Source organism: Scardinius erythrophthalmus (assembly GCF_964197995.2).
Source record: "Scardinius erythrophthalmus genome assembly, chromosome: 6".
NCBI classification, from domain to species: domain Eukaryota; kingdom Metazoa; phylum Chordata; class Actinopteri; order Cypriniformes; family Leuciscidae; genus Scardinius; species Scardinius erythrophthalmus.
Window position 1 is genome coordinate 37,248,463 of NC_138226.1, and position 26,075 is coordinate 37,274,537.

General features: G+C 38.5%; 1 protein-coding gene across 6 annotated transcripts in view; it reads right to left on the reverse strand.

Moving 5' to 3' along the window:
• fmnl2a (formin-like 2a) overlaps positions 1-26,075 on the reverse strand; it is a 103,362-nt gene that overhangs the window by 42,742 nt on the left and 34,545 nt on the right. For all 6 annotated transcript variants that reach the window (XM_081367584.1, XM_081367581.1, XM_081367579.1 and 3 more), the window contains exons 2-6: positions 25,364-25,447; positions 22,345-22,425; positions 15,688-15,764; positions 11,105-11,188; positions 9,286-9,441 (exon numbers count right to left, since the gene is read on the reverse strand). In XM_081367584.1, the coding sequence (XP_081223710.1) occupies positions 9,286-9,441; positions 11,105-11,188; positions 15,688-15,764; positions 22,345-22,425; positions 25,364-25,447 (482 nt within the window). The remainder of the gene's footprint in view (positions 1-9,285; positions 9,442-11,104; positions 11,189-15,687; positions 15,765-22,344; positions 22,426-25,363; positions 25,448-26,075) is intronic.

Here is a 26,075-nt window from a genome sequence, read left to right on the forward strand (position 1 = left end):
CGCGAATCGATGGGCGGGGCTAAAGAGGCAATGATGTAGAAGTAGGCGTTGATCTTCTTCTGCAGGGATGGTCTTTTACCGAGTCATGCACGAAAAAAAAAGTAAATCATCTGCACGATTTACTAATTCGTTCCCTCGATTTACTAAATCATGCGGGCGATTTACTAATTTGTTCCCTTGATTTATAAATCATGCGCACGATTTATAAATTGAGGGAATGAATTAATAAATTGTGCTCACAATTTAGCCAACTATTTTTTTCCTGCATGTCATGTGCGGGGCTCTGTAGTCTTTCGTTGCACTATGACATAATAATGTGACAAAATACGAAATTTGGCAGTCATTTTGGCAGCTTGGTTTCAATAAAATTGCTTTTGTACTAATGAGGAAGTTTTGAGTTCTGAAACGTGCAGGATATAATATCTCAATTCATGACCTCTTCAAAACTAAAACTGAAACCGTTAAAAACTCAATTTTTGCTAATTAAAGGCAGGGTAGGCAGGATTTTTCTAAAAAACTTTTTCCAAAATTTGTTTAAACTGTCTTTATATACCAATACATAATTAAAATGTAAGTACTCTGAAAAAGAGAGTATAAAAATCGACTGTCTGTAGTCCTCTCAGGGCTGCAATAAACACAGCTACTTATTCCATTCACTCCACCCCCTCCCTTCTGAGCTCCTTCCAAAGCCACGCCCCCAAAACACATGAACGCGACGCCGACCGCTCAGCTGGAGGACGCGTTTGCCAGCGCCGAGCAGAGAGGAGCGCAGTGCATGTAGTGACATCATGTCAGAATCACATGTCATAAAATACCTAACTTTATCATTATGAATATAAACAACTAACATGGCTGTTAGTACTCACTATCAAGCTAGCATATCGATATTGGTTAAAGTTTCAAATATAATGAGTTTGATTCGGTAACGAGCTAGAAACATAAGGCAAAGCTAAAAACAGGTTGCATTTGTCATGTGATGTGATATAGTGTATGGTGGTTTCAACACTGTTACTTTAAATCTGAGTGACGTGAATCATCAGGGGCATGTCGGGACATGACGCGGGGAAGATCGGTATATGTGAACTTCAGTATATGGCTGGATGTGAATAAACGTGACGTTCATAAAGAGAGAAACTGCCTATTTACGGTCATTTTACATGGTGTCAGAAGTGGCGGATAATGGCGAAGTTTAATCCACCATCGAGTTTTTCTTTCGACAAGCCAACGGAGTGGATGGATTGGAGACAAAGATTTCAGCGCTTCCGAACGGCTACAAAGCTAGATAAAGAGGATGGAGAAGTGCAAGTGAGTTGTCTCATTTACGCCATGGGGAGTGAGGCAGAGAATATTTATAAATCGTTCGTGTTCGCAGAGGATAGACAGAAAAACGACTTTGAAATAGTCCTGGGAAAGTTTAACGAGTACTTTTTCCCGAGGAGAAATGTCATTCACGAACGTGCGTGCTTTCACCAGCGAGTGCAACAACCCGGCGAAAGAGCAGAAGCGTTTATCAGAGCACTGTACGAGCTGTCTGAGCACTGTGAGTTTGGCGCCATGAGGGACGAAACGATTCGCGACCGCATTGTGGTCGGCATTTTGGATAAAGATCTCTCTCGGAGGCTGCAGTTGATCACTGATCTCACACTAGCACAAACAATCCAGACTGTTCGTCAATCGGAGGAGGTGGCCACACAAGTCAGCATGCAAGGCGAGACGGTGAGCATGGTCAGAGCAGTTGTCAGCACAAGTAAGCAACCTGTGAGGGGACAGCGCAAGCCTAAAGACAAAATCCGAGCTGACAGTCATGGAAAATGTGGATATTGTGGAAATGCTGTGCATGCAAGTGATGAGCGCTGCCCTGCAAAGAAAGGCAAATGCCACAAATGCCAAAAAATCGGACACTGGGCCAGAGTCTGCCACAGTAACAGGTCAGTAAGAGAAGTCACAGAACGTTTAGACCAGCCTTCATACTTTCTGGGTTCAGTTTACAATGTAAATGAACGAGAAGACCAGTGGATGGACCAGCTCCTGATTGGGGCGACCCCTGTAAATTTCAAAATTGATACAGGGGCTGACGTAAACATTGTGGCAGAAGAGACTTTCAACACACTAGTCCCAGTAAAGACACTAGAGCCAGCTAATGTTACACTGGATAGCCCTGGGGGGAAGATAGACTGTCTGGGTCAGTTCCAAGCCACTGCAGTGTACAAAGGACAGTTGTATCCATTTTCTGCCTATGTGGTCCGTGGATATAAAGTCAATAACCTGCTGAGTCGGTCTCTATCGGCTGATATGAACTTGGTTAGGAGAGTGGAGGAGGCGAACAGGGTGGCCTCTGACTATGATGCGTTTGGTGAGCACGGCACACTAAAAACCGACCCCGTCAAAATTCAGTTAAAAGACTCAGCACAGCCATGTCAGACACACACAGCGAGGCGCGTTCCAATACCAATGCTGCAAAAGGTGAAAGAGGAGTTGCAAAGGATGGAGAAAAATGGCGTCATAGAGCGCGTGACACAACCGACTGAATGGTGTGCACCAATGGTTCCCGTTCTGAAGAAAAATGGCAAAGCACGCATTTGCGTGGATCTCAAAAGATTGAATGAAGCCGTAAAACGAGAACATTTCGTGCTACCTACTGCAGAGGAGATTATTGCCAAACTGAGCGGCGCAAAAGTTTTCTCTTCCTTAGACGCAGCCAGCGGATTCTGGCAAATCCCTCTCCATCCAGATAGTTGCAGACTTACCACCTTTATCACACCATTTGGGAGATATTGTTTCAGGAGGCTTCCCTTCGGGATCTCGAGCGCTCCAGAGATCTTCCAGAGGAAAATGCAGGAGACGCTTCAAGGTCTGGAGGGGGTAGAAGTCTTCATGGACGATATACTGGTCTACGGGTCCTCCCTGGAACAACACGACTCTCGTTTAGAGCAAGTGCTTCAGAGAGTGGAGTCTACAGGGTTAAAACTAAATCCTGAAAAATGTACGTACAGACAAAGCCAACTTCGGTTCCTGGGTCACCTTATTAATGAGACAGGGGTGCAGCCAGATCCAGACAAGGTGGATGCCATCCGACAGCTATCACCACCACAAAATGTGCAGGAACTGAAAAGGGTGCTGGGCATGGTGAATTACCTGGGGAGGTTAATTCCTAACCTCTCAACGGTCAGCCAGCCTCTGTACGAACTACTCCGACATAAAAGTGTATGGATGTGGACACACACGCAGCAGACGGCGTTTGAAAATATTAAAGAGCTTCTCATGAAGGCACCAGTTCTTGCGTATTATGATGTCACTAAGACCACTGCTGTCTCGGCTGATGCAAGCAGCTATGGACTTGGGGGGGTGCTCTTGCAGCTACACAAAGAAGGATGGAAGCCGGTAGCATACTGCTCCAGATGTCTCACTGATGCAGAAACTCGATACGCACAGATCGAGAAAGAATGTCTGGCTGGTGTGTGGGCATGTGAGAGGTTTGAAAAATATCTAAGCGGCTTGGATGAGTTTAAGCTGGTGACGGATCATAAGCCGCTGGTTCCTCTCATCAATAGCAGAAGTCTTGACAACGTTCCTGTACGGTGCCAGAGACTTTTGATGCGTCTAATGCGGTTTAAGCCCAAAGCAGAGTATGCGCCAGGCAAGACACTTGTCGTTGCAGATACACTGTCCAGAAGCCCGCAAACTGTTATCACTAAAGATTCAGAAACGCATGCCGATGTGGAGCGCTACGTGAATGCAGTAATACAAGGGGTACCTGCGACGCCCCATAAAATGGACTGTATCAGAAATGCCACTATAACAGATGGTGAGCTACAAGCCGTAATTAAGCTGATCAGAGCTGGATGGCCACAACACCGCAGTCAAGTTCCGGCAGCAGCCAGAGACTATACGGTTGCAAAAGCAGAGCTCTCAGAGCATGAGGGCTTAGTGATCAAGGGAAGAAGAATCGTTGTGCCAAGGGTGATGAGGAAGGAGATCCTGGAAAAGATTCACGAAGGTCACCAGGGCCTAACAAAGTCTAGAGAGAGAGCACAGGAGTCTGTGTGGTGGCCGGGAATTTCAGCGGACATAAAGAACACAGTGCTGTCATGTCAGATATGCCAAGAGTTGAGAAGTACACAGCAGAAAGAGCCCCTGATCTCCACACCACTCCCAGAACGACCCTGGAAAAGAATCGCAGCTGATCTTTGTGAACATCGTGGACAGAATTATCTAATTGTGTCCGATTACTATTCCAGATTTCTGGAGATACTACACTTACCTTCTACAACGACATCTCATGTCACACAAAGGTTGAAGGCTGTCTTTGCCAGATTCGGAATTCCAAATGAGGTGGTGAGTGACAACGGTCCTCAGTTCTCTAGTGCAGAGTTTCGAGAACTAGCCAATCGGCTGGATTTCAAACACATTACATCAAGTCCTCACCATCCTCAGGGAAATGGTCACATCGAAAGGGCTGTGCAGATTGCAAAAAGAATTCTGAAGCAGACAGATCCTCTGTTAGCTCTCATGTGCTACCGATCGACTCCCTGTGCCACTACTGGAGTTAGTCCGGCAGAGCTTCTTATGGGAAGGAAAATCAGAACAACACTTCCAACCCTAGAGAAGAATCTTCATCCCAGGTGGCCAAATAGGAAGTCTGTCATGCTGAAAGACAAAATAGAGAAAGACAGACAAGCTTTCTACTATAATCGTCGCAATGGAGCTAAGAATCTGTCAACACTAAGACCAGGTGACACTGTTCTTACCAAGCTGGACCACGAGAAGGTCTGGGCTTCACCGGCAGTGATCAGGCACGAAAGTGTAACACCTCGTTCCTATGTCATCGAGACGGAACAAGGAGAGGTACTGAGGCGTAACCGACGTCATCTTCAAGCAGTGCCAACACCAACATTAGCAACAAAACAGGCTGTACACACACTTGCACCACAAACAAAAGGGACTGTGGACATTGAGCCTACACATACTGATACAACCGAGACTGTACCGACCCAACCATGAAGGGAAACATTTCACACTCCAAAGCGTGGACTGTTGCTTACCAGGTCAGGAAGAGTCAGTAGGCCGGTTGTCAGGCTTGACCTGTAAATAATCAGGAAACGATATGCTTCGTAACTAGTTGTGCTACAGTAGTTGTGTTTGTTCTGTTCGATAGTACATTAACAGTTACATTGCTCAAATTCATGTTATTGAGAGGTGTTAACCTAAGCTGATTACATGCTGTTTGTTATGTATGATAAAGTTACTGTCAAGGGTTTTCTAAAAAAAAAAAAAAAAAAGGGGAGGAGAAGAGAATAGCAGACTTTGTTTTCAGAAAAAGGGGGAGATGTCATGTGATGTGATATAGTGTATGGTGGTTTCAACACTGTTACTTTAAATCTGAGTGACGTGAATCATCAGGGGCGTGTCGGGACATGACGCGGGGAAGATCGGTATATGTGAACTTCAGTATATGGCTGGATGTGAATAAACGTGACGTTCATAAAGAGAGAAACTGCCTATTTACGGTCATTTTACAGCATTGATACACGTTTTCCCATTACCATCAGTTACACTGTGATGAAGGTGAATTTCGTGTAAGATTCATAACATATACGGTGTTTTGCATGTAAGAGCTTCCACGATGAAAGCACTGTTGGCTCTGATGAGGACTAACATTGACAAGTAGCCTACCTTTCTACCTTACTAGTTCCTTTTTTTGCCTTGTTTGACTTCGCTGACTGTATATGCAGGTACTGGGAATTTTGACTGCTCTTTCTCTGCCATAATTGTGATTCTTCCTAGCTTCCGTACCTCTTCCCCTCCTCGAGTCAAACGGGTGCGCGCATGTGGGCAGCTCCTGTAGCAGCAGGGGTGGTAGCCATGGTAGCGAGAGAGAGTGACAGTCGCCCAGCCAATCATTTCATTCGTTCCGAATTATTGCAGCCCTGAGAGGACTAGAGACACTCGATTTTTATACTCTCTTTTTCAGAGTACTTACATTTCAATTATGTATTGGTATATAAAGACAGTTTAAACAAATTTGGGAAAAAGTTTTTTAGAAAAATCCTGCCTACCCTGCCTTTAATAAAAAAAAAAAAAAAAAAAAATAAATTATATATATATATATATATGTATATATATACATATACTTTTTTTTTGTTGAAATTATTACTATTATTTTTTTGTTGAAAAAAAAAAAAAAAGAAAAATTATATATATATATAATATATATATATATATATATATTTTTTTTTTCAGTTAATGGCCAAGGAAACATTTCTCTTTTTCATTTAGTTTAATTTAATGCACTAAAATAACTCAAACAAAATCTGAAATAAAATAATAAAAACTATATAGACATATATATATATATATATATATATATATATATATATATATATATATAGGCTATATATATATTTTTTTTTTTTTTTTTCAGTTAATGGCCAAGGAAACATTTCTCTTTTTCATTTAGTTTAATTTAATGCACTAAAATAACTCAAACAAAATCTGAAATAAAATAATAAAAACTATATAGACATATATATATATATATATATATATATATATATATATATATATATATATATATATATATATATATATATATATATATATATATATATATATATATATATATAGGCTATATATATATATACAGTGCCCTCCACAATTATTGAACCCCCTGGTAAATATGATCAAAATTGGCTGTAAAAAATAAATCTGCATCGATTATCCTTGTGATCTTTCATTCAAAAAATGTGCAAAATTCTAACCTTTCATTGAAGTAAAAGAATTGAAAGTGGGGGGAAATCACATTATGAAATAAATGTTTTTCTTCAAAACACGTTGGCCACAATTATTGAAACCCTTTTATTAAATACTTTTTGCAATCTCCTTTTGCCAAGATAACAGCTCTGAGTCTTCTCCTATAATGCCTGATGAGTTTGGAGAATAACTGACAAGAGATCAGCGATCATTCCTTCATACAGAATCTCTCCAGATCCTTCAGATTCCCAGATCCATGTTGGTGCTTCTTCTCTTCAGTTCAGCCCACTCATCAGGTCAGGGGACTGAGACGGTCATGGCAGAAGCTTCATTTTGTGCTCCACAACAAATTTTTGTTTTGATTTTGATGTTTGTTTTGGATCGTTGTCCTGATGGAAGATCCAACCACGGCCCATTATAAGATTTCTAGCAGAAGGCGTCAGGTTTTGATTTTTTATCTGTTGATATTTGATAGAATCCACAATGCCATGTATCTGAACAAGAAGTCCAGGACCTCCAGCAGAAAAATATGCCCACAACATTAAAGATCCAGTGGTATATTAAATTGTACACATGGGGTACTTTTTAGCCTTGTGTTCACCAAACCCATCTAGTGTGTTTGCTGCCAAAAAGCTCTGTTTTAGTCTCATCTGACCACAGAACCCTGTGTTGTTTGAAGATCCAGTCGTGTCTGACAATTAAATTTGCTGGAATTTGTTTTTGGAGGAGCGAGGAGGTTTTTTTTAAACCCTCCCAAACAACATGTGGGGATGTAGGGGTTGTTTGATAAATTTTTTTTTAGGCTTTCTGACCCTAAGACTCAACTAATCTCTGCAATTCTCCATCTGTGATCCTTGGAGAGTCTTTGGCCACTCAAACTTTCATACTCGCCGTGCATTAAGACAGTATAGACACACGTCCTTTTCCTGGCAGATTCATAACATCTTTAGTTGGTTATAACTTCTTAATTATTGCCCTGATGGTCAAAATGGGGATTTTCAATTCTTTAGCTATTGTCTTACAGCCACTTTCTAGTTTGTGATGCTCAACAATCTTTTGCTACGCATCAGAACTGTATTCTGTGGTTTTACTCATTGTGATGGATGATTAAGGGAATTTGGCCTTTGTGTTTCCTCATATTTAAACTCCTGTGAAACACGAAGTCATAGCTGGACAGTTTCATGTTCCTAGTCACCCTGGTGTACTAAAAAAGGTAAATATTAATGGGAATATACTTCAGAGATATTTTACTCGTAAAAAATTCTAGGGGTTTCAATAATTGTGGCCAACATGTTTTGGAGAAAAACATTTATTTCATAATGTGATTTCCCCCCACTTTCAATTCTTTTACTTCAATGAAAGGTTAGAATTTTGCACATTTTTTGAATGAAAGATCACAAGGATAATCAATGCAGATTTATTTTTTACAGCCAATTTTGATCATATTTACCAGGGGGTTCAATAATTGTGGAGGGCACTGTATATATATAGGCTATATATATATATATAAAAAAAACTTTCAACAAAAATGAAAACTGAATAAAACTATAATACTATCTCAGTGATACTAAAATAATAATGAGTTTTATAGTTGGTGTGGATTTCCCTTTTTTCATACAATTAGAAAGATAATTAAAACTTTAGTTATAGTTATCATCCTTGTGAATGGGCCAACCAAAGGCGCAACCCAAAATGTAGCATGGGTGACCTACACTATGAATAGTATTTCTAGCGTTCATAATGACATTAGAAACCGGTAATGCTGAATCCAAGCCACTGTAGTGTCAGTACTAAATACAAGACCATTGTCAAATTCGGCCAGTAAAATGTAAACAAAAAAAGGATGTACCCTTATTTCTTTCTAAAACGTGCTCCTCCAGGTTAAGACTTTGGTGTCAGGGTCAGGCTTTGCTTTGTCTTATTCATTGTTGAAGATATTCATATGGTAGCAGAAACTCCACTGAAAAGTTGCGAGCTTTTGACATGTGACCCAGAGAAACTAAAAAACAACTGAGCAGAATTCCAGAATTAGAATCGGGAATTCTCTTGCTACTGCATAAGAGTTAGACCTTAATCCAATTCAACTGACAGGGAGCTTAGCATATTGAACACATTCAAACAGATCTCCTCAGGCTCAGAGTAAATACTTCGGTCCCGTCATCAGGCTGGTAAATAACAGACAGGGAAGTTCCTGTGTTAATTCTCATATGATGGTGATGTGTCAGTTATCCCATTCCTCATCAGAATAAAAATATCTAAACCAGTGCTGTGAGTCAGCGGCCAGACAGACAGACACATGTCGATTGTGTTCTACTCTTGGTTCTGTCGTGGTGCACAGTTTCCTAAGCCATTTAAAGTCTTACAGTCCTCATGACTATACAAAAGAGCCTTTCAGAAATCACATGAAGTCCGTACACACCATAACACAGTTGTACACACCTTATCAGTTTAGAAATATAAGATAATATCATGGTCTTGTATGATTCGTTTGCTGTACCAACAACAGACGATGTTTGTGTTGATGCATGTTCACACCTTAACGTTGAATGTCTGCTGGATCTGGAGATGCTGTTGCCTGTGACAGCTGACGAGAGGCTGTTTCCTCCATGGAGATCTTCAATTGATCGACTCCAGGGTTTAGATTTATCCGCCGAGTTATCTGTGCTGTTCTCAGAACTGTCCCCATCATACCTGTAAAATATAGAACAACGGATCCTCAGAATAAGAGTAACCCAAAAAGAGAATAGTATAGAGTCACCATATGTCCTATATTTATAAAACTCTATTTATCTGTGGCCATGGGACTTCTTCTCATATGCTCACTGCAAAAATGTTAATCTATTTTATTTTTTAAAATAAAAAAAAATTATTTAGTTAAAGGAGTAGTTCACTTTAAAATGAAAATTACCCCCTGATTTACTCACTCTCAAGCCATCCTAGGTGTATATGATTATATTCTTTCAGACTAATACAATTAGAGTTATATTAATAAACACCCTGACGTTTCCAAGTTTTTTTCCAAGTGTGGAGCACTTTTATGATGGATAGATGCACTTTTATGATGGATAGATACACTGTTATGATGGATAGATGCACTTTTATGATGGATAGATGCACTTTTATGATGGATAGATGCACTTTTATGATGGATAGATGCACTTTTATGAGCTTCAAACTGATGGTTCCACCTAGGATGATTTAAGGGGTAAATCATGGGGCAAGTTTCATTTTAAAGTGAACTACTCCTTTAAGAAATAGTATGTGCTGCATTAATACTTAGTTTCAGAAAATATACTAAAATAAACAAAATAAACATGAAATTTATATAATAAAAATACTTACGTTAATAGATGTTAATGGATAATTTTTTAACGGGAAAAAAAATCTAATTTAACATCAGTGAACACTATGTTGTGTGTACATGTGCATATTTTAGCATGAAAACATTTAGAAAATCTATGTATTTGATAAAATGCTAATAAAATATAAAATAATAAAAAACATCATTTATTATAAAATATATATATTTTTAATTCTGATTAATTCAAATGAATGAAATGAGATCATTGATCATGTCTACTGAATTGGCCAGTTACACTACCTTTCAAAAGTTTATGGTTATTATTATTATTATTATTTGAAAGAAATTAATACCGTAATTCTTTAAGGATGCATTAAATTGATCAAATGTTACAAAAAAAATCTATAAATGTTATTTTTGTTCTTTTGAACATTCTACTCAAATAATGTATCACAAATGTATCATGGTTTCAACAAAAAATATAAAGCAGCTTAACTGTTTTCAACATTGATAATAATAGCAATTTCTTTAGCAGCAAATCAGCATAGAATGATTTCTGAATGATCATGTGACACTGAAGAGTAATGATGCTGTAAATTCTGCTTTGTCATAACAGGAATATATTGCATTTTTAAATATATTAAATTAGAAACAGTTATTTTAAATGGTAAAAAAAATTGCAATATTACTGTTTTTCCTGTATTTTTTATCATATTAATATTAATATAATCATATTAAGACAATTCTTTCAAAAACATAAAACATTCTTAAACTTTTGAACGCTAGTGTTTCTAGTGTCTTGTATTTTTTTCTTCCCCAAAACACTAAAACAAAATTTCTTATCGGGTTGTAAAGAGCTATTTGTTGTAAATGGGATCTTGTGACTTGATCTGATCTTAGTGAACAGGCTGCACACACTCTCTAACACACACACACACACACCGGTCCGCTCAGAGCAGCAGTAAGGCATGCAGTCAGACACAGCAGCGGACTGAGTGAAAAGAGCCATTGTGCTCATTGTGTTCATGTTCGGTACAATCACGGGTGACTTACGTGACAGCATACTGTGCAAACGAAAGATACTCCACCAACACATCCAAACCCTTATTCTCCTCATTCAGAAACTCCCGCACCCACCTAAACAGAGAAAGAGAGAGAGACCATTAGAAAAAAATACTGTTGTAGTACTACAATAATGTGACGATATCTTTGATTTCCAAAATTTGGGACAGTTACTCATTCTTTATTAATAATATTATATTACTGTTCTTCATCATACAGTACTATTATATCACTAATCATGCAATAATTAAACTAGACAATCCAAAAGACTCTTTAGAGCAGTGTTCTGGTATTCAAAAACTGCACTTACATACAGAGACAGACGTCATGAAATATGTATCATGGAACGGCGTCTCAGTAGCTTAAAAAAACAGCGTCAACTCAGTTCAGAGATTGAGAGCAAAGGTTTCATGTAGCTGGATTTCTCCCTCAGAGCAACAGCAATGAGAGATACTTCAAAGACATTGCAGAGACATCCCAGAATACCGCACGCATACACATCGACAAAGACCACAAGGATCCCAGAAATGATCAAAAGCTGGTTTTCACTTCTTTCTTTTCTTTTTCTTTTTTTTTGGCAGTAAAAAGTAGGCCAGAACCTGAAAACCTTTCATACCAAACAGAATTCTGAATGAAAAATTGGTTTCTTTTCATTTTCTAACAATCAGTTTGATCCACACCGTAAGAGTTAATGTAGTTATCTGAAAGTTATAGGAGCAGTATGAGGTAAATATGGAATTTGAAACTAGCTCACATGATCATATTGTTAAAGTGCCCCATTGTGCTTTTTTTTTTTACATGACCTTTCACGTAGTGTGTTATATAGCTGTTTGTGAATGTAAAACGTCTGCAAAGTTTCAAAGATCAAAGTCCACAATAAATGGAGTTATTGTTAATCGGTTGTTATTTTTCCAAAATAAAGAACCAAATCTGAACTGCATGAAACGATTTGTCACTCGTCAGTAATTACAGTCTTACTTGCTGGACAAACATGTAACAAATTTCCATATTTCCAACCTATCTTCCAGATATCCAGTCTTCATTGGCTGCCCACAAATAAAGTCGGCATGTCGAGAAGACGCTGTTTTATGCACTGCAAGGGCCAATCCAGTTTGCATGCACTTCAAAAAGTGCATGCAAACATACACGCGCTGGAACTGATACGGTAAAACCGACGACATTGTTACTGTTCATATCACTGTGTATACAAGTGCTGAGGAACACTCTGAAGCTGAATTGCAGATATGTTAATAAGCATATGCTGTAGCATAATAAGGACATGTTAAAATTTATGTTCTCTCAGTTGACAGCGGTTAGAGTGCCATTCACAGGTTTATCTCCCAAAAAGGGTAAACACTGACCCCCCCAGGCACCAACCAAACATTGAGAGCGATCCGCTCAGATCCATCAATCTCTTTCCAGCTCATCCTATAGTGTGAGTTTGGGGTCGTGGCTAATGTAGCAGGTGGAGCCAGAGGGTGTTTAGCAAGTTTGGGACCATGGCTGATGCGTAACATGGAAAAAGACTTTCAGCTTCGGTTACACAAGTGCAAGATTTGCTGCATTTAGACCTTCAAAGATTAAACAGGTCATGAACACGGGCCATTGTGATGCAACGCTCTACAGTGGTGGCTTCAATACCATACAGCAGCGGTTTTCAACTCTGCCCTGCTGAAAAATCCAGCATAAACCAGCATGAATTCAATGCTGGTCCAGGCTGGTTTATGCTGGATAGTGCTGGTCTAGCTGGTGGACTAACATATCCACGCTGTTCTCAAGGGAAATGGAGTTGGTGAAGCTGGTTCACCAGCATGTTTTTGCGGGGTTGAGTGAGTATGCACACAATATTTTGGATTTTTTTTTTTTTGCATTTAACTTTTAAATGCATCAATATGCATTAATATGAGGAGAGTTCTTTGCATGAAAGACCCGCGACTGCAGATCAACGTGCTACTGTATTTCTCTCCAGTACTGTAGGAAATGAAATGAAATGAAATGTCAAGGATTTTATCTTTGACAAGATGATTGACAGGCCAGTTTACTATGACAGGTGGATGCGACAGAGAGCAACCGTTAAAGACGCAATTGTATTATGTGATAGTATGTCCCAAAGCTTGTCTACTCATCTGCTACACACTCAAAAGTATGTACTTTTTCTTCACAAAAAGAGTACATACTTTTTGGGCGTAGTATAAGTAGGCGAATTGAGACGCAGCATGAGAGTCCATGAAAGTGAAACTAAAGATGAATGAGTCCAGATAACTGTGACAGAAAACTTTCAAACAATGTCAAGGACCAAGTGCTTTCAAACAGACTTCAAGCACTTTTGTACATGTACCATATCAAAGAAATTAAGCCAAACTGGTTTGTAATAAGTGAACATGGCAATGCTCTTTGTGGAGTTGTTTAAGCATCCTCTGGTGAGATATTGTTGATTTTATCTGAGGCTGTGTGGCTGTGAGTCGTTGTAGTTGTGTTTCAGCTTGTCTCTTATCTTTTTCAGTTCCTGTTGTTCCTCTTATCTTCAGTGATTCTGCTTGTTAACCACAGGTGTCATCACTAATAGTCAATCATCACTTGAAAAGTGAATATTTATTTCACTAACTGCAACACTGCTTCAGTGTTAATTTCACTCTGTTCTTTTTTGTTAACTGACCCGACTGTACATTATCCCTTAAAATCTAACATTAACATAATGCACAGTACAAACGGTGGAAACATTGTTTGTAAAATGAGGAACAGATCTGAATCTCTTGTGGTACCGTTCTGTTGTTTTGTGTTTGTCGAACCCTCTGTGAGCAGATAATACTGCCTTATCTCATCTAGATTAGCTAGATCATTTATGTAATCTAGTTTAGTAGCATATGGTAGCTAAATCTATGTACCGTATGTCTATCTGCTCTGGGAGCATGTTTGTCTGGTCTGGACTGCCCTTGAAATAATGAAACCTCAATATCAGTCATTTAGGGGATGACAAGGAAAGACTGTGTGTTGTTTGCTACTGGAATATCACATCTTCCCATTTTCCGGTTGTGACATTTTCCTGACCTCGCTGACTTCCGTCAGCCTTTCCACTTCCTGTAAATCCTAGTTCCCAGCATGCAACTGGGTGTGTGATTTTCAGCACTCACAAAATCTCAGAAGCCCCCAGCACGTCTCTGCCTGCCGTTGTGTTTCTCTACGCTGCACAATTTGGAAAAAAAAAAATGTAATTGCACGTTTCTGATAAAAAAAAAAAAATTCAATGACGATTTAAGATGCAATTTAAAAAAAAGTGTTTTGCTTTGTTTGTAGGACTGCAAAAATTGGTTGTCATTTATCAATATGGCAACAAAATACTTCACATTACAACTGTAAAATTGCAATACTATTATGTATTTCAAAACACGCAATGTGCACCACAAGATACACACTCTTTAGTCACGTGTAGGGGATTGGTGTGGCATTACCACTTAATGTTTGGGGGGTTAGGGGGTGAGGTTAGAAATCACTCAAGGGGAAAAGGGTCCCCCTCGGTAGAATTTGCATTTCAGGGTGGGGGCCTTAGGGGAAATCCTTATGGGCCCCCCAATGCCTCTGGGCCCCATGTTCACAGTTCCCTTTTTATGTATTTTGAGTTTTTAAAAAAATGTGCAAATGTAAATATTTACATGTAAAACTGATATTATTATACAGTATTTAGTTGAATACATCTTTGCATTTTTAACTAGATATTTTTTCACACAGCTCATTGTATGGTAGAACAGGGGTGTCCAACCCTGCTCCTGGAAGGCTATCATTCTGCAGAGTTTAGCTCCAACCCTGATCAAATCTAACCTAAGTCTTCAGGATTACTTAAAAATTATATGTTGTGTCATAGGTTACTGTTGTGTCATAAATTATATCTTAAATATATGCTAGATTAGGAATGGAGCTAAAACTCAGCAGGGCAGTGGAGCTCAAGGGTTAGAGTTGCTCAACACTGAGGTTGAAGATGAAAATCACAAGACATTTAGAGGCACTGCCTAAAGTCAAACACACCTCATGACTAAATACATGGAGTTGCTGCCTTGTGATTGGCTGATTGGATATTTATGTTAACAAGCAGTTTGACAAGTGTACTTTATAAAGTGGCCAGTGAGTGCATATGCAGTGTAGTATTCAGTAAGCATTACACTAGTATTACATTCTGAACATTTTCAGAGTACTTGTAAGAATTACCGGCTCGACCGGTTACTTCCTTTGAACCGGGTTCAACCGGCTCAAAAGAACGATTCGTTCAAGAACCGAACATCACGGTTAAGAATAGTCCTGATAAGGTTGTGTAGAGATTCTCACAAAATCTATCGGTCGGCATTCTTGCAAAACTCACTGGGCAGAAATATGACAAGTCCAGTCAGGAATATTTGGCTGGTGAGTGTACTGCGTCAGACAAAAGACCATTATTTCAGCTTCAATTCATGATACATGAGGGCTTTTGTAGTGCTACAGTTTCCCTTCAGGACTCAGGAGAGTGTCTGTGTAACTCAGAACAGTGATCACAGCTCGAGTGTGAGCAGTATTTAATGAACACACATGCACACTGATGAACTCACCCGATGTGATTGGTTCGTAATGAGATTTCCAGCTCCCGCAGGACCTGCGTCGACTCCTGCACTCTCCTCCTGAACTTCTGCAGAAGACAGAACAAAAAAAGGCTTTATTGCAGCGTTCATCTATTATGCCCGCTGTGATTTCGGCAATCCCATAAGATCATTACAAATCACACTGTATGACATGGATCTAATAAACTTGGGTACGACATGTATGTATGTCATAGGCTACGGCGCACGTCAGTATAGAAGAATAAAACGTCATCAGCATGTGCTATTGGTAAACAAATAGAGCAAGATGAATCACACTTTGGCAATTGTGTTTTTTATGTGTGCTGAAAAAAAGGAGGAGAATATGGACGTGGTCATGGCTTGGGAAAAGACAGCAACTTGGCATGCCAATTTTGCAAAAGGATCTCGAGGTAAGACGTTTTAGCACCATGTTGCAGTTATTAATACACCATTTCATGTTGCATTTTTATTGGCTAGTCAGTAGATGAAGGTCGTAGCTGCAAACACACTGCGAGATGATCATGCTAAATTTATGACACTTTCAGAAAATTATCACAGGCTGTTTTAGTCGCAGTGACAATGGCCGTCTTTGAACCTCTCTCACTGTAAGACCACCGTTTATGAGCCATGACCACAGAAATCGCCACAATTGGTCATCTTGTCATCTGGGACAGCCCAAAATCGTACAGTGTGTACTGGGAATTAGGCACTTGATTCTCCTAGACAACAATGGGATTAAATAAATAGCAAAAGAAGAAAAAGTCGCTCAGGTCTCCTCTACACTAAAAGAAAAAAGATATTTATTGTTTTGTTGTTAAATCCCTGTTTACATGGTAGTTTCTTAATCATAGTATTGTCTTAATCGGCTTAATATCGGAATATTGTTGTCTATGTAAACGTACTGAATGTCTCAAACTGTACTCAGATTTGCCAAGATGACTGAATGGTGAAAATGCATCTCAATGACATTTTTTTGGAAGGGAGAGGTTCAAAGAAATAAGAGAGATTGGCGATTGGTGACAACATTTCATTTCAGAGGTGACGCAAGTTATAACATTTTCATTTAAGATAAAAAAAAAAAAAACTTGAAACATGTATTATAAAGTGAATTTAAGTTAATGGATTTAGCTTAAAGGAGAACTCCGGTCAATTTTAACATTGAGCTCATTTTTTTGTCAATTTGGAGTGCTGTCAATACAGAGAACAACGACAAAAATCGGTGTTGCCTACACTGTGTTATCCTCTTTTTAAAATTTGCACCCTGTTGACTTCAATGGGGCAATATTTAAACCTGCTTTTAGCCTCTTAACATCCTTGATGTGTCATTACAAGTGCACAGGTCATGTGAGTGATTTCTTCAGAGTGAACACGGTGAATCTGACTGCAGTAGATGTGAAAAATATTAATAAAAATGATGTTATTTAAGCCAGCGCAAATACCTGTATTTACATCCTGTTTTCGGTTGAAAACTTTTGGAAAAGTCCAAAGAAGTCGATTGCCGAGTTCACGCGTGTGATCATAGGTAACTAAACCTATGCGCGTGAACTCGACAATCGACTACTTTGGACTTCAACCGAAAACAGGATGTAAATACAGGTATTTGCGCTGGCTTAAATAACATCATTTTGATCCATTTCTTTCACATCTACTGCAGTCAGATCCACTCGTGTTCACTCTGAAGGAATCACTCACATGACCTGTGCACTTGTAATGACACATCAAGGATGTTAAGAGGCTTAAAGCAGGTTTAATACTTGCCCTATTGAAGTCAACAGGGTGCAAATTTTAAAAAGAGGATAACACGGTGTAGGCAACACCGATTTTTGTCGTTGTTCTCTGTACTGACAGCACTCCAAATGTACAAAAAAATTAGCTCAATGTTAAAATTGACCGGAGTTCTCCTTTAATGCTAAATTGTAAACAGTGCTATGCAACAAATGAGACAAAGTGTTATGGCAACGTAACAGGTCCAAGTATTGGAATATTATTTTGCTTAATAAAAACAATGTTTCTATCACCTGCTAAATACATACTTGCAATACATAGTATAAGAATTAGGTGTCTTAATAGCCTCTCTTTCCTTTTATCTGTTGCTGTCTCAATCCCCTCCTCTTTTTCACTGTCATTCCCTCTCTAACTCCCTTTGACGCAATCATTTCAGTGTCTGACATCAGTGAGTCGGATTGATTATTAATGCCTGGCCTGCCACTCATCATCATAGCTGCCGTCTAATTAGTCTTGCAGAACTGCAGCATCAGTTTTGAGTTAAGATTTGGCAGCATATCCCGTTCAGCTGGTAAAAGCAGCGTGTCCCTCTCATTGGATGACATTTTCACATGCATTTCACCTGACACGTGATTGGGTTGGCCACAAAGCCACTGTAACCATGGCAACAGAGAACAAAAGTGGGCCCACAGTTTGGACTCAACCCTATTATGAGACTAAGTGGAGAAAACAACCAAATAAACCCATTACCTTAAACTAATTTGTGATTTACTGTGCTTTCAATCTTTTCATTTTTTATGATGCAAAGATTTGAGTTGGGTGAATCTCTGTTACATTTACCCAGTTATATTTTAAGAATCAATTTTATCTCAGATTTTTAAAAAAGTAGATTTTAAAATAAAAAAAGAAAATAAAGAAAAATAAATGCTAATGAAGCAATTGCTGAAAATCAGTAAGAGTGTAGAGCTATAAAATGAATGAGGTCATAGCACAAATAATTGATTTTGGGTGTATTTGATGAAATTATTGAGTTCATATTATTTACATATTTGAAGTGACGCAAGACTAACTTGCATTGCCTCTGAAATGACATGCTGTCAGTGATATTCTCTCTTTTTTTAACCTGCCCTCTCCAACAAACGTCATAGAGAAGCATTTTCATCATCCAGTCAATCCCTTGTGGATAAAATCCTAAAGGATTGTATCTTACCAAATATCCTGTTTCAATTGGGAATATGTCAGATTACAGAAATAAAACGGATAACAAATGCCATTTCACAGTGACTTTTAAAGTTCATTATAATTTCACTTAAAATTATACATTTATAAAAAAGTTGTGTCAACCACCACAAACTTCACTTCAAAAATGCACTTTTTTTGGATTTTATTTAAGGCACTTCTGGCTTACTATTTTGCTATAGGCCTACTATGATTTGGTACACATTAATTCTAATCTTACATAAATAATATTAAGGATGGATCCTATGCAAATTGAGACAGAGAGTGACAAAGAGAAAGAGACAGACACAGACACATAAAAACAACAGATATAGTGAGTAAAGAGAAAAAGAGGGGAGTGTGTGCTCTGTTGTTCCCAGCGTGGGTGTGTTTGGCACATGTGGAGTGCAGTGTGTTTTCAGTGTGTGTGCAGAGCTCACGCTCCCACCTCGACTTTAAGCATTCCCAGCTGTGGCGAGAGAGAGAGAGAGAGAGAGAGAGAGAGAGAGAGAGAGAGAGAGAGAGAGAGAGAGAGAGAGAGAGAGAGAGAGAGAGAGAGAGAGAGAGAGAGAGAGAGAGAGAGAGAGAGAGAGAGAGAGAGAGAGAGAGAGAGAGAGAGAGAGAGAGAGAGAGAGAGAGAGAGAGAGAGAGAGAGAGAGAGAGAGAGAGAGAGAGAGAGAGAGAGAGGAAAGGGGAAAAAGAACGCAGTTCTCCAGAGAGGTCATCCTGGATTGGAATCAATGGCAAAGGCATTCTTCAGGACCCTCTGGAATGACCCTCTTCCTGCTGCAATCCGATTGGCTGAGAGCTGCGTGTGGAATGCACCGTATGTAAAGCTCTCGGCGCACACAAAGTAACAATTGTTCAAGTCTGCAGAAAAGAGCCATGGCCAGAACGTACAGCCATAACTCTCTCTGTCTCTTTCTCTTTTTCGCTTTCATTGTATTCATCACCTACCTTCACTGGGACTTTCTATTTCCCACTGTCTATTTCTTTTTATGTGTGTCTCAACTCTTTCACCACATCTTTAAATGATCCATCATCCCATTTTTTTTTTCTCGTTCTGTACTTTCTCTGAGCTCAGGGACATGATGTCAGCTGCCGGCGTGCAACACCCATGAGATCAGCTCAAGAACACCTTCAGAGTCCAAACCACATAAAAGACATAAACAATAATATCTGACCTTTAATATTTTATCTAGGGCTGTCCATCCGTTAACACATGTGATTAATGCAAAATCCTTAATGTGTTAAAATAATTGAAAGCAAATAAATTACTGAAGCACGTGAAATTACGTTATTAACGTAATTTACGTCACGCAGTTACATGATCATAGAAGTTGGGAGTTTACCACATTGAGCATCTATAATGGCACAAGCACCTGTGACCCGGTAGGCGGAAATTTCTATTCTAACCTATTAACCCGATTTCACTTCCATGTTTGCGATCAGATCATTTTAAGCTGCTGAATTTTCCATCTAATGAAGAGTAAGCAAATTCATTCAAACAATCAGTCCAAAACAGTGCTAATATAAAGAAAACCAGGCTTATTACATCAGAGATGGCAGAGAAAATAGTGACTCACAGACAGTTTTCAGTAAATTATTCATTCCAGTGTCTGTTTAGCTTTAAAACACGAGCTCTGTCATATTCTGTGATTGTTTCTGAAGAACAATGTGTGAAATAAAGACTGAACAGAACGTCAAAACATCCCACCGCTGGCCAGATGCTACGCTAACTACATTTCTCGGCTGGATAAAGTAAATCGTATGCGTCAGTCCGTTATTTTTTTGGCATCTCCATATGGCTCTGCTCAGTAACTTTATTAAAATTTGTCTAAAATTTAAACAAGTTCTTAAAAGTTCTAAACAAGCTCTTTGTTGTTGCACTGTACACATACTGTACACCGAAAACTTTCTTTCTGTAATGTTTTTTTTTTGTGTGTGTGTGTGTGTGCATAAATTTATGAATTATATAGACTTTTAGCATTTAGTTATTTGGTGTTCTTTTGGAGTCTCCAAGTGTCCTATTTTGGAAAGACACCTGAATTTACCTTGAAATAAGGTTGCAGAAAATACAGTTTTGCATCGCATTGCATCAAAAGCAAATAGAACCGATTATAATTACTGACACTGTTTAAACTGGATACAGTATACAGACGCCGTTCAATTTCTGACATACTCCACATGCTTGAGCTACTCCTGACAACAGGACAAATGGAAGAGTAAATAAACATTCACTTTGACAGTAGGACCCCAGCATCAGGAACAAGTTGACGTTTAATTTTAAATGGCGTCCCGGATCGTGACAGAGAATTATGTGTGTGTTCTGAGCATTTGACTGCAGACTGTTTTGTAAACAAGTGTAATGGAGAGTTCGCAAAGAAACTTTTTTTGAAAGATGAAGCAGCCAACTGTTAGGATCATTGCAACCAAGCCCCTAAGTTAAGAAAACCCTAAAACCCTGTAATTTGCTCTGGCCCCCTTCCTGTTCGCAGGAGTGACGAGATACTTAGTAGATTGTCCTCACTCAATGTCTGGCTGTCTAAATGGTGTCCGCAAAATAATATAGAATTCATAGACAATTGGAAAAGTTTTTGTTTTGGGGCAGACCTGACCTGTTGAAAAGAGATGGTGCTGCTCTTCTCTCTATTAATGTGGCACATAGTCTTAGAGCTCAAACATGAATTGGGGCTCAGGTCAGGAAGCAGACAGACTGGCTAAACCGACCGTCCTCCAAGTATATGCAGAGCAGAAGGTGCTATTCTGACGGCAAGGCCACAGACCGCCCACTGTCCATTAACTGACCTCCTGATGTATATTTTATTCAACATTGGAAAGTCGAAAGTTGTGCTTAAAAAGAACCAGGTTTATATTATAAGCATTTCTGATGAAGAACTAATCACTGGATTTACCAAAATATGAGATTCAAGTTCAAATCTTTATTTGAAGAAACCATTATTTGAATAAATTAAAATGTTCTATTTGGTCTACAAATAAACAAACAAACTGTGGTTGGTCACTTTACAGTACATGTTGCTGAGTCAGACTTCTTGACTAAGTGGGCAGTTCTTGGCCAGAATAAACTGCAATCTTGACCAGTCTTTAAGGCGCAAGTCAAATGTGAGTCTAGGTTGTGGACTACTACATTTTACTCTAATCTTTAAATGGTCTGACGTTTAGGTGTATCCTCTTTGCTCCTTATTACTTTACTGTCACTGGGCCAAGTGGTTGACATGCAGTTTGGGCCATCATGTGTTCATACATCTGTCTGACATCAGAAAGTTGTAAAAGTTCAGCTCGTTTTCAATAAACAGTTGTTTTGGAGGAAGTTTTAAGTTTTGATTCCTCATGATGTGACCCTTTCCCTGCACCAGAAATCAGCTGTAAAGCAAGGTGTATCATTTGATTCCTATCACAGGAATCAAGTTTGCCAAAGCAAGAAGTAACTTTTTCCCCAGTAGGAAGTAGAATGCCTCCTGTTCCTCTCCATTCTATTGTATAGTAGCAATAAGGGCAGCACTGTAGCCAAGATAACAGAGTTATCAGGAGCTATTTTGTGTCTGAGGTCACCCATCCCAGCTTTAACACACACACACACACACACACACACACACACACACACACACACACACACACACGCGCGCGCACACACACGCACACGCACAGGCCAGTCCGCACTGAGGGAATAAGACCAGAACTCACCTTTCTGGTCACGGCCGGGTCAAGATAACTCTTTAACTTGTGGATGTATGTGTGAGGAGGATTCTTCACCTGGAATCGTTCCTGGAAAAGAGAGATAAAAAGATGTCTTTCAGTCTTCACATCACCGAAATGTTGTCCCAACTAGCTTAACAAAGTAGTCTGAACAATTTTATGTTGATAACATTGATAATTTGTTAAAGGGATAGTTTTCCCAAAAATTCTGTCATCATTTAATCACCCTTGTCTTTTTTTTTCCAAATCACAAGCCTTTTGTTAAGATGTTTTAATGAAGCCTGAGAGATTTCAGTCCCTCCCTTGGAAGTCAATTTCATCAAAACTTTCAAGCTTCAAAAAGTTCATAAAGACTTCATAAAAGCATCCATCTGACTTGGTTAAATCTAACTGCTAATTTTGCAATTAACAAACTGGCTAGTGGCTAAACAAAGTATTAAATTTGTGGGAGATATTTTCCATTGACTATGGGTTGACAGATTACATATTGTTTTTACACAAACACAAGCACACTACTGTAAATTCTCCTAAGAGAGATTAATCATCTTTCGGACTAAACTACTTTCAACTGCCCAATAGTGTGATATTAACATGTCCACATGTCTGGCCGTGTGTCCATAATCTTTGTCAGATGTGTTAACCTCATTAAACATAAGTTTAATTAAAGTTCAAAATGTTAAAGATAGATCCAAAAATGAAATAATCTGATGCATGTTTTCTCCACAGGTCATTACAAATATCACATTTTAAATATCTGCAAGTATGAATATGAATTTCATCGATTTGATTTATAAATATCTTTACAAAAGAAAGTGCTAAAGAATGGAAATAAAAACAAAGTGATTATTATTAATCATGGTAACACTTCATATCGATAGTCCACTTAAAGGGATGGTTCGGAGGAAAATCAACCTAGGGTCCTTTGTACCATGACCTTGAGCCAGAGTTGCAAAGTTACTAATAGTTAGTAGAATGTTCAAAAGTGGACTATCGAAATAAAGCGTAACTGGTAACACTTTACAATACGGTTCATCAGTTAACATTTGTTAATGTATTACTAACCATAAGCAATACATGTGTTACTGTATTTGTTAATCTTTGTTAACGTTAGTTAATACAAATACAGCTGTTCATTGTTTGTTCATGTAACTTCACAGTGCATTAACTAATGTTATCAAATGCAATTTTTGATTTTAATAATGCATTAGTAAATGTTGAAATTAGCGTTAACAAAGATGAATAACTGCTGTAGAAGTGCAGTTCATTATTAGTTCATGTCAACTAATGTAGTTAGTGTCAACTACTGAAACCTTAGAGTAAAGTGTTACTGCGTAACCTTAAATGGATGGTTGATTATGATTTCACTTTTTTAACTTTAGTTAGTGTGTAAAGTTTCTGTTTGAGCATAAACATCTGCAAAGTTACAATGTTCAAAGTTCAAAGCAAAGGGAGATATTTGCTTTTAAAGAAATCGCTTTATAAGGACTACAACAAACGGCTGGTAGGGACTACACAACATTCCTCCCAGGTTAGTGAGATCACTAACCCTAAAATTTACATAAACCCCACCCCCGGAACACGATTTATAGATTATCAAGTAAGAAGTAAGAAGATAACTACACATCAGCTACATAAATTCATCAACTAACCATTTAGAAACGTCCTGTTGCATTCTACATGTTGTCAACTCTTCTTGAGTCTCTCCATCATTGTCTGAATCCGGTTTGAACATAAAAAGCTAAATGTTTTTGAAATTTTCAGTGCACGTCTGTGTAAGTGCAAGCTATTGAAGCTCCGCCCCCTGTGCCTCAAGCAGCAGCTCATTTGCATTTAAAGGAACAGACACAAAACGGTGCGTTTTTGCTCACCCTCAAAAAGTGACAATTTTAACATACTATATAAAAATATCTGTGGGGTATTTTGAGCTAAAACTTCACATACACACTCTGGGGACATCAAAGACTTATTTTACATCTTGTGAAAAGGGCATTATACCACCCCTTTAATCATTTATTTAAAATATTTTCTCATACTATTAATTTTGTTATATTCTAAATCAAATGTGTATACAATTCTCTCACTCATCTCATTTGGATGTTGACCTTGGCAACAGCCAATCAACAGCAGTGCATAACAGGAAAGAGGAAGAGACCTACTTCTGCTCAAAACAACACAAGGCCTCTGCACACACACACAACACATCAGCCACAGATATCACATTGACATTTAATATGTGGCCGGTGTGTGAGTGTTTGTGTGGATCATGTATACTCTACGTTATGGGGATAAAATGTCCCCACAAAGATGGCAATGTTCAAAATCCTTGTCCTTGTGGGGAATGTTTTTGGTCCCCATTAGGAAAACAGCTTATCAATCATATAGAATGTTTTTTTTTTTATTTTTTTTTTTATGTTATTAATAGTAAATTGGTTAACATGGCGGCTCATGTGATCTCAACAAGGCAGTGTCCACTGATAGATTATCAGTGGGGTCACATGATGGCCAGTATTAGAGTTCACAATCATTGTCAATATCACTGGTTGGATGGGATGGACACAGTATAGGATGAGCATTAACAATGAGTATAAAAAAAAGCAACAACAACAGCAGCCAGACAAGTTGTGCTGTCTTCATGAGGACAAGATAAAGACCATATGTTATGTCTGCAGGGACACAAGGTCACGTAATGGACAAACAATGACTCACTGTAGTACAGATTGCCCACACTTGTCTCACTGAAATGCATGGTAAAATCTAAAATACATGACTGGGACCTGTGGAATTCCATGGAATTGTTGTGGCAATCAAGTTAAAGTTCACAGACAATTGAAAATTCTGTCATAATTTACTCATGTTGTTCCAAATCCGTATACATTTATTTTTCCTTCTGTGTGTACAAAAGAAGATATTTTGAAAAAATTGTCTGTTGTTTTAGACCCCAGTGACTATTATTAGATTGACTGGGAGAATGGAGGAGGTAAGAGAAAGAAAGAATGTACTGTCTTACCTGATCACAAATTAGTTCCCATTTCTTCTCATTGTCGTACTGCCGAAGTAATCTTGCTTTGTCTGGAGGCAAGTTCATTGAGTTCTGCATAAAGACACAAAGAGGGACTAAAGTTAGTTGAAGTCCAGTAACTTCCACTGCTATCAGACAGACAAGACTGTTTATATATTTTTCCTGGAAAAAAACAGACAAAAAATACTGATTAAGACAAGATTTATAGCAATGCACATCTAAAAGACACAACACTTAAACACGGTTTTAAAAATGGGCTGAAGTTAAAGAATATCTGTTTATCTGACCCTTACAAATACATTCACCCCATTCATAACAAACTCACTTCATGGCTCTGTGTCTGTGTTAGAAAAAAAAAAAAAAAGACTGTGTGTAAAATGTGCTGGTTCAGCAGAAGAGGAGACACATGGGGCTATATCTCAGAGCCAGCATCTTCTTCCTCTACAGACAGCGAGAGATACTCAACTGAAAAAACAGTGCCAGTACTGCAGAAAGAAAAAGTGATCAGTGGCTGGATTCATTAAAATCGTCTTAAGAAAAAAGAATCTTAATGATAAATTTGTCTATTAATCTTTTTTTAAGTATCAAGCCTCTGGATTGTTCAAATGTAAAGGCTGCGAGACATGTTAGTTTAACAACTTTGGAAACTGGAATCCATTTAATGTGACATGGAGGAAAAGAAAATAAATGAAGAAACTTC